Source organism: Quercus lobata, chromosome 8, assembly GCF_001633185.2.
Source record: "Quercus lobata isolate SW786 chromosome 8, ValleyOak3.0 Primary Assembly, whole genome shotgun sequence".
Lineage (NCBI taxonomy): Eukaryota > Viridiplantae > Streptophyta > Magnoliopsida > Fagales > Fagaceae > Quercus > Quercus lobata.
Window position 1 is genome coordinate 10,220,985 of NC_044911.1, and position 9,867 is coordinate 10,230,851.

Consider the following 9,867-nt stretch of genomic DNA (forward strand, 5'->3'; position numbering starts at 1 on the left):
TTTATTTCTACCGCAAGAACTATTTAGGTATGTATCCCTTACAAGCACACATGAACTTAAATTGTCTTTTAATATATGCATGCTTTATTATTTTCTAATAGTTTTCCCGTGCATCGCACGGGTTAGCGACTAGTTTTTCATTACGTTAAACACTATTTGGAGCGCTCTTGGTATAAAAGAAAACTAACCGCTTAAGACCAAGAAAAAAAAAAAAAAAAAAAAAAAGATTGCTACACGGAGAAAGGAGAAAGAGAGACCGAGAGAAAAGAGAGAAAGTGAAATAGAGAGGCAGAGAACGGAGAAGGAGAGAGAGATCGAGAGATCAAAAACTGTAGTTTGCAATCAAGAACGAAAAGATGTCTCTCACTTCCTGTCAGATTTTCTGCCATCACCGTAAGCCTCCACTCGCTACCCGACCATCGGAATCGCTACTGGTAAGTTCTGTCTTAAATTTAAAAATTTAGGGTTTTGGGTTTTTATTTGGAGAATCAATTGGGTGTTAATTATGATTTAGATTGGTATTTTGGGTCAGATTTGGTTTTGATTAAGGGATACGAAGATAGAGGAACCAAGCAGAGTTCGTAGCGATACAGAGAAAGGGAAGGAGACAAAAAAAAGTTTGCGGCATAGTGGAGATTCGACTGAAACTGAAAGGTCAAGAAGGATTGCCCAAATTTCCTTTTGTTGGATTTATATTTTGGGTTAGAATCCAATCCTACTTTTAGTTTTGATTTTAGGTTTTTGAATGTTTTGGTAGATATTTAGATTCCAAAAACAGCGATTGATAGAGATCATAAGGCAGAGAGAGAAACATTTGAGGACTGCCATTACCGCCATTCTGGCCTTCCACAATCATCCGGTCTCTCGCTGACTTGCTATCAGTAAGTTTCGATTTTGTAAAACATTTTTTACTTTTTGAGAAAGAAATTGGCGTTAAATATTATTTAGGCTTGGGATTGTTTTTGCTATACGTATTTGGCTGAGATTAAGGTATTTTGATTATTTTGGTTTGATTGTTTTTGCTTAAACCTAATGACTGACAACCTTTTGCTGTTTACATATAAAGAAACCGAAACATTTAGAATCAACTTTAAGAGAAAGTTGGTAACTGTAAGTCACGCACAAAGACGAAGAGATGGACAACGAGAAAGAGGAAACAGAGTATTCCCACCCATCGGCCGGTAAACCTTTTAAATAAAAATAACAAATTTGGCTTTAAAGTCTAGAATTTGGGTTGGAATCCGTTTGAACTAAAGTCTTTTGGTTAGAATCAAATAATTGCTTTAAGAGATTTATTTTATTTTGGGTATTTGTGTTAGATTTAATTTTGTTTAGGGTATTTGTTTTTATAAAACATCAATTGACTCAAATTTAAACTTCGCTTTTAAGATAATGTGTTGTTGAAGAACTCACGTGGCTAACATGTTTTATTCTTTACAAATTCTCATCACAGTTTTAAAAAAATCATGTGGGTTGCATGTTTTGTTCATTAAGAATGATACTGCAGTCCCATGGTTTTTCCTATATTTGCTAGGGATTGACAAGTGATATTTTAATTAGTTCATGCATGTGATTTGTATAGTGTATATTAGGTTATAGTACCTTGGTATCTACAGAAAGGAATAGCTCATGAGATTAATGTTCATAGTTTTCCTACTTTTTTTTTTTTTTTTTTTACTTCTTTTATCTTTATGTTTATTGCCTAAATGGTTTCCTTCTTTTGTTGCTGCCAAACCCACATGAAGAAACCATGTTTGAATGAGATATCTATAACTGATTGATTTTTACCCTGCCAATCCTGTTTTGAATGTACCTATTATATGATTTATTTCATTATCATATAAAATATGAGTGGGGTGGGGGGTTAAATTGTGCTGCTTCTTCTTTGCTAATTGCTTACTATAAGTTTATACCACATGCATGTTTGAGTTTAGGAAAATCCTTATCCTTTGTTCTGTGTTTTAGGACTATGCATGATTTGTTGTTCTGTTTGAATTTTTTATTAGTTTTTTATTTTTTTTGAGGGAAGAGACGAATTTTTTATTAGTTATGTACACAATGCAAGTTAATTTAATTTCTTTGTTTGACTTGATTTCATGTGTGATAATTCAGATCCTCAGACCCACCTTATTAACCAATATTATTGACAAAGTTATATTATAATGAAAGTTTTTTGTTATGTTCTATAATTTCACAGCTATAACACAAGAGTTCCTTTTCTCCCCCTACTTGGATCAAGCCGCATTGGTTTTTGGTGGACTTAGGAAGAATTTTGCAGGGGTGGGTCAATTGAATTAAGCATATAATACAAAGTTTAATTTATTATCTATGTTTTGTCATAGGATATTCCGAGTATCCTAAGACTTATTAAATAAAATTAACAAGTCCAACAAGCCCAACTTAAACTCAAACTCATCATTTTTTTTAAACAAAATTATTTTTGTTTAATCCAAACTGAACAAAGAGTAAAACTCTATCTCTCTAACAAGTCCAACTTAAACTCAAACTTAAACATTAATGTTATTATTATTATTATTATTATTATCTCTCTACTTCACTAATGTGATATTTTATGATAGGGTGCAAACTTATAGCCATGGATTATTCTTTTGAATGTAACCCAATCTTTTTCTTATATTTTTCTATTTTTTAGTCATATATATTTTGTTTTGTTTCAATAATTTCTAAGCAGTGAATCATTTGATTCTTTAATATTTTTTGGTCTTTCAGAAGTTTTAATATTTGAATTTTTGAGTTATTTTTTGCATAAGCCATTGCACGTTCAAGTAATGGTTTCTTCATCAAATTTTAACACAAATTGAAGTCATAGAAGAATAAATCATGTAATGGTGTAGTTTCTTAATCAATTTAAGGCTTTATAAAATTATTTTAGTCTACCTCACAAATAGGTAGGTTCCCGTGCATAGCACAGGTTAGCGACTAGTTATGTCAAAAAGTGTAGCTAGGCGGTGCAGTTTCTCAACCCTAAATTTTTTTTTTTAAGTGTAGGCTGTGCAGCCGTGCATCCTCAACAAATATAAATAAATAGAAGGGCGAGTGCATGAAGCAAACAGAACCACCTCCTTAATTTTGTTTGTCTTCAAATCAAAACCCTGAAGGAAAAGGAGAAGATGGCAGCAGAGAGAGGACATCGGCCTTCACCACCTGAAGCTTACCCTTGGCTTGTGTATTCCGACGGGAAAGACCAAATATTTTGCTCCATATCCAATACCAAAGAAACCTACATTCGTACAATTCCCGAGTTGCAGAATAAAACTTGCTTGGCTTCAACTACTGGTCATGGTTGGTGTTTATATTCATATTCCAGTACTGCTCCAGATTGGTGCCTCCTGTGTCTTTGGAACCCTGTTACCCTAGAGAAAATAACACTACCGCCATTGAATTTGAAGGCTCAATACATTAAAAATTGCATCTTATCGTCCTCTCCAACCGAACCAGATTGCATGGTCATCTTATTTGTTTCAGAACCTCCTTTAATCATATACTGTGGGAACATTATTGATGGAGAATGGATTAAGTCATCATATTTAGAGGAGCTGAATCAGAGTTTACACAAGGCTGGAAAAAACAAGCTCCAAAATTATTCCAATGAGAGAATTCTTGATCCAGTTTGCTGCAATGGCAATTTATATGGAGTAACATCTTTTGGTAACATGATTGTACAAATTCATATCATTCAACCCAATAGTCTTAAGATATCTCCCATTGTCAACATACCGTTTGCTCATGTTCCGCAATATTCTGACGTGTGGTTAACATTAGTAATGGAATCTTGTGGTGAACTTTTCTGTTTTAATATAATGTTTACAGATTCCAGTGGCAGATACATGACAGCAATTGTGATTTATAAATTAGATTTTGATAAGTTGGTGTGGTTAAAGGTAGAAAGTGCTAAGGATCGGGCATTCTTTTTGTCCTTCAATTTTGATAACCAGTCCTACAACGGGTTTTCTTGCCCTGCTGCGACAGAGATCGAAGGCAATTGTGTATATTTGACTTTGGCTGATGGTCATAAAAAGTTGTACTCATACAACATAGAAGAAGGAAATCTTTCGGTCTCTTCACCTTTTCCAAATCTACCAACAAGGAAATCCTCTCCAATTTGGGTGATGCCAGCTGATCTCAGGTACGACCATATAATCTAAAATTTGAAACGTCATTTATTTATTTATTTATTTCACTTTGTGACCATTCTGTGTGGCTTTCACATGGGAGAAATTAAATTGTCATTTTTATGGTGACCTTGCATCATTCTATTTGGTGCATATGTGCTTGTATAATAGAAAAATGACCACATTTAAGTTAATCAAACCTAAAATTTACTCACTTCAAGTTATATAAAGTTGTGTAAAAAACTATAGTTGCTACAATAACTATATAAATTTATGTTGAGAATGAATGATAATTTTTGTGTGGAAGAAAGAGAATTTTTTTTTTAATTTAAAAAAATAATAAAAAATTGATATTTTAATAAAATATAGTGTAAAATAGAATAAAATTAGATTCTTATATTAAAATAGACAATAAAACCTTTTATAAGCATATGCAAATGCTCTTAATATTAAAAAACCGGCCATTCAAAAGAATCAATTCTCAAAGTGTTACATCCGGCTTACACTTGAATCACTGAGTTTAATTTGTGGTTCGTTATTAAAGAAAAATAACAAATTTATTGTATTGAGTTATTTTTGAACTCTCTACGTATGCCTACTTTTTTAAGTCAGTTTGAATATGAACCAAATAACGAATTTATTGTATTGAGTTATCTTTGAACCCTCTATGCTTACTTTTTGAAGTCAGTCTGAATATGAATCAAATATTATTTGAAAGTACTAAAAAATATAGCAGTTATCTTGATTCTATTTTATATTTAATTTGTTTCTTCTTTATCTTGCTGACATAAAATTGGGACGGGCTCCTCTTCCGTTTGTTATTCTCCAGTTCTCTCCCGTTTTAATATGGATGAATGCCACGTGGAAACAGAACAATCCAAAGGCCAAAAAAATAAGCCATTAAATTCTCTCTCGTCTTTCTCCACTCTCCTGTTACTTTCACCTGTTCTCTCTCTCTCTCTTTCTCCTCTTTTTCCTCTTTCTCTAAACTGACCAAACCTGAGCATCATAAACATCAAAACAAAAGGGACAAAAGAGTTTATCAAAAAAAAAGGGGACAAAGGATGTGAGTTCTGTGCAACCAATGGAAAAAAAAAAAATCCACGAAACAAATCCAATTTTTTATTTGATAATTTTTCATATAGAGCTGAGTCGGCACAAAGATCAGAGCTTGCTGGCCAGAGAAAATTGGAGCTTGAGGAGACCAAAAAGGAGTTAAAGATCTCTATTCTCTCAAGGGAAGCCAAGAAAATACTGCTGTGTAAGGTGGGTGTGAGATTACCATCCTTACCCTTATACCCAACCTTCCTATTGGGAGGAACCCAATCTGACCACTCTTGCCAAGAATGATAAAATCCCAAGCACAGCACTCACATCCTTTGTTCTTTTTGTTTTGATGCCTCTGATAGTTTGATGCTCAGCTTTGGTCCGTTTGAAAAGAGAGATAAAGAGAGAAAAGAGGTGAAGTGATGGAGAGACTAGAGAGGCGAAACAAGAGAGAGAATTCCATGGCTTATTTTTTGGCCTTTGGATTGTTTTGTTTCCACGTGGCATTCATCCATATTAAAACGGGAGAGAACTGGAGAATTACAAATGGGAGAGGAGCCCGTCCCCATAAAATCATGCTTATACAAATGAGTTTTTTATTTTTTGTTGCTAATCTGCTTATATATATATATATATATATATATACAGGCTATCCAGTACAATGAAAGAAGCAAAGCACAGGATTAATATGGAAGAACAAGGGAGTGAGAAAGTCCAAGAAAAGGTAAATGATTTAGAAGATGTGGAGGAGGCAAACGAGACTAAAGCACATTTACCTTACCTTCCTTTGGACATGGTTAAACTGATTGCCAAGCCTCTCATTTTAGTTGATTATTTGCACTTTCGTGCTACGTGTAAAATGTTCCATTCTGTAGCGCCTCAGATCCAATGGAGAATTGCCACACCAAGGTTGGTAAACCCTTCTTTATCTCCATGGCTAGTGTTATTTGGGAAAGAGAGTGTTTATTCTTTCATTGACCCTAATCATGGTGACAAATATCTCATCAACTTGCCCCAAGTGTTAAAAGAAGGCAGTATAATTCGTAGTTCAAAAGATGGTTGGCTGCTAGTAACTGTACGCATGTCAACATTCTTTTTCAATCCATTTACGCAAGCACTTCTTCCACTAGCAGATTGTAGCTTCCATATTCGGAACCCTTGCATGGGTTTCTCATCTACCCCAGACTCTTCAGAGTGTGTAGCTGTTGAGATTAAGGACAAGACTGCCAATAGTTCCAATTTCTTTGTGAACTATTGTAGCCCGGGGAATGAAGATTGGGATGAGTGGGAATTTGAATATACCAATTTTTCCTTTGATTGCAATAGCCCGGTTTTCTACAAAGGAGCATTTTATTATCTGGGTAAGGAAGGCAATCTTGGAATTCTAAAGTTAAACAACGAAGAGCATAGTTTCGAAGTTCTTACAAAGCCTAAACCACCGTGCAATGGTAACTTCCAGAAGTTTCTAGTAGAATGTAATGGTGAGCTCTTATCAATATTTGTGGCTCCATTTGGAAAGTGGGTTCGAGTTTTCAAACTGAATGAATCAAAAATGACTTGGGTTAGAGTTGAAAATTTAGGAAATTATATGCTTTATGTTAGCCATACATCGTCCATGTCTGCTATAGTAAAATCACCTGGAATGGAGAACAAAATTTACTTTCCGAGATTTTATGGAGAAAGCATTGTCTTCTATTCACTAGAGACGGATAATTATCATTCCTTTAAGAGTAAGGATGTTGTTGACTTTTATAGCACAACAGAAGTATTGTGCTGTGGTTGGATCGAACCTAGGTGGTGCTAGATAACTAAAAGCGGTTGTTAAGAATGAGAATTAGATTCTTCATAGCATGTCATCTTCTTGTATTGAGTACAGATGAGTCAGACCAAGGAATTGCTACTAAATTGTAATAGTTACTTGAAATAGGGTTTTGTACTTTTGATTAGAGAGTAATGTTACAACAACTAGCTAATCACTTCAGATGAAATATGTAACTTTGTTTCTCATGAGTATTATGGAGGCATATCTATACTGAAATCGACACTAAATTTATATTAATTATATTATATCGTATTATATATATGTATATACACACACACACACCATGTTTTACAACTCTATTCATCGAAGCTACCTCCTATGTGTGTTTCAACTTTCAAGTGATATATTCCACATCCATGAAAGTACTGTAGTTTGTGCAATAGCTGTAAATTTCTATCATTTATTTCTTTGGTAGACTTGAGTATGAATGAGAGTTTAAAGGACTTGTGGCTCTTTCCTTGAGAACCAATATTTTGGGTTCTGTGGATAAGTAATAAGATCTATTGAAATACTTATTTTCTCTCTAACTACACTTTTCCAAGTTCCTTTACATGCATATATGTATTATTGTGTCTTGAGTTTGTTTTTGCACAGATTGGTCCAGTAAAACAATCCTACTTGATCGCGGCAGAACCAAACCTAATTCTCTATTATTCTGTCTCTTTTTCGGCTCCTAATAGACTTCATTGCCCCTATATCAGACTTGGGCCTAAGGAACCGTGAAAAAGGGGGTCCTACAAGGTATTAATTAGTCGAGGCACACAACTTTTAGCAAAAGGGAAGTTTTTGGGTGCTTTTGGAGCAATGCTCCCTTCTCTTAATAAATTTTCTTGGCAAAATCACTAGCAAATTTTTATGTACGTAACTTCATTTTTAGCAGTGAATCTGCACTTTGGAGGTTATGAAGAGAATTGTTTTGGGGTGTGGGGTGGGTTTCAAATTATACTCACTGTGTAATTAGGCACTTGGGTTTTTGATGGGTAGAATGCTTGCTTTTTAATGATGTTTAGTCCATAAATCAGGCCACCGAATGTCTTGTAACTCAATTGACATTTTTTAGTTCTTCTAACGGAGATATTTAAGAATCAAATCCCTTCACCCCTAGCCATTGAATTACAAAAAAATTTCAGGTCAAAGCAGGTGGAAGTATCAAACATGAGTTAAAATAGATAGTTTAAAGGTAAAGAGTGTAGGATTACTAAATAGATAGTTTCTAAAACTCTAGGTGAACCTTTAGTTCGTAAACTCACATATCCATACATTGAGTTTCGTCTTGTAGATGATATCATATCTTTACTCTGTGGAAGATTAGTATCCTGGGGATTTGAACTAAGAATAAACTCATGTGAGTTTACTGAGCTTAACTATCTTTACTTAAGGATAGCCTGCCATAATATCTTCCCTATCTCTCATGTTCACTCTATTCATAAAGACAGGTGTGCTTTTCTTTATGCCTTCATCACAAATGTGTCTATGTGTTTCCCTTCTTTATTCATTCAAACCATTGTTAGTATACATAGGAGTAAGACCAAACCCCAAAGACTATTTTGTCATGTGTTTATATATAGCGTGTTGAACTTTCTTGGGTTAGAAAACTTTCCTACACTAGAATTAGTTCATATCACTGCCCTCTTAGAAGCCACTTTTCTTAGACAACGATAAGCTTAGAGAAGAGTGCTGAACCAAGCACCGAGACTTCAAAGAGATCAAGAGGTGAAGCTTCTACTGCAGCTTCTGCCTCTAGTGATATGCCTACTGTTGAGGAGGTACATGTGGATCCTACTGCGACTGTAGATCCTACTGGTGATGATGATGCTATTGACCCTACAGTTATCCTTCCTCTCTCACTTCGTATCATGATAGAGTCCTTTATGACTACTCTGACAGCTCATGGACAGCTTCTTGATGCGCTACTCACATAGGTTGCTTCTCTAAAAGCAGATTTTGCCAAGTATAGGAGTGCTTTTCCACCTCCTCCACCATCTGATCCTTGATGGTTGCCTTTGGCAATACGTAACAAAAAAGGGGAGTAGGATAGGTAAAGGGGGAGAGTAGAGAGATTTTGTATTTAGGGGGAGTTGTTTAGATTTTGAGATGAGAGATTTTGATGTTTTATTTTTTTGCATTGTTTTGATGTGTATTTGTTTTGTTTTATTGTTCTTGTTTCACAAACATTGTTGGTTCATTGACTATGATAGTTTATTTGATGTTTAGTCATTTGATATTTTGTCTATCTCTTATGTTTTATGAATTCAAGTTCAGTTTTTTAATTATTGGATTTGTACTGTATTTTCCACACATGCATTTATGGTTTGTTTTCAGTGTTTCAGGAATTTACATGTTAATTCTTTCAACAGATGTTGTCTATACTAGCAACTAACAGTTAGTAGTTGTGATAGAATTGTATTAGGGCAATACTTTGTAATTAGACATGATTAAACAGGTGAGTAGGGTCGGGTTCAGGTCGGGTCAATCGGGTTGCAGGTTAGGCCGGGTCTGGTTGACCCGTATTTTTCACATGATTTTTTTTTTTTTTTAATTTTTATAAAGAAAACAATATGTATTTGCCATTTGGAAAGTTATGCAACAAATGATTTAATGTAAAATGTATTACTTTGAATTCACCACTTATTAATACTTATTCAATAATTTTAAAATTATACAAATCCTAATATTACTATCTAAAACAAAATAACACAAAGATAAGTAAAACAAATACACAAGAATTATTTCTACACAATATCAACATTCCAAAATATAAAACAAAATTACAAATGACTTATTGGATAACTCATTTGATAAGGAATAAAAACATAAAAGAAATTTACAATTTTGAAAATTAATTTTATAATCTATTATCAATTG

General features: G+C 34.0%; 1 protein-coding gene across 9 annotated transcripts; it reads left to right on the plus strand.

Moving 5' to 3' along the window:
- The first annotated feature begins 343 nt into the window (after positions 1 to 343).
- On the plus strand, positions 344 to 7,126 carry LOC115957563. 9 transcript variants are annotated; one of them, XM_031075833.1, is made up of 6 exons: positions 344 to 434; positions 515 to 990; positions 1,067 to 1,181; positions 2,198 to 2,280; positions 3,010 to 4,147; positions 5,829 to 7,126. In XM_031075833.1, the coding sequence occupies exons 5-6, from the start codon at positions 3,132 to 3,134 to the stop codon at positions 6,982 to 6,984; spliced, it is 2,172 nt and encodes a 723-aa protein (XP_030931693.1). In that variant the 5' UTR covers positions 344 to 434; positions 515 to 990; positions 1,067 to 1,181; positions 2,198 to 2,280; positions 3,010 to 3,131; the 3' UTR covers positions 6,985 to 7,126. The 9 variants fall into 9 exon arrangements, with proteins under 9 accessions (XP_030931693.1, XP_030931695.1, XP_030931702.1 ...); XM_031075835.1 differs by having other exon boundaries at positions 515 to 881; XM_031075842.1 differs by having other exon boundaries at positions 515 to 701.
- Positions 7,127 to 9,867: the final 2,741 nt, after the last annotated feature.

What these genes read in the sequence shown, in the direction of transcription:
- LOC115957563 (XM_031075834.1), top strand. Translation starts at nt 3,132, where the DNA reads ATGGCAGCAGAGAGAGGACATCGGCCTTCACCACCTGAAGCTTACCCT. An exon ending in GTGATGCCAGCTGATCTCAG is followed by an intron (nt 4,148 to 5,828) that starts GTACGACCATAT and finishes ATATATATACAG; the next exon opens with GCTATCCAGTACAATGAAAG.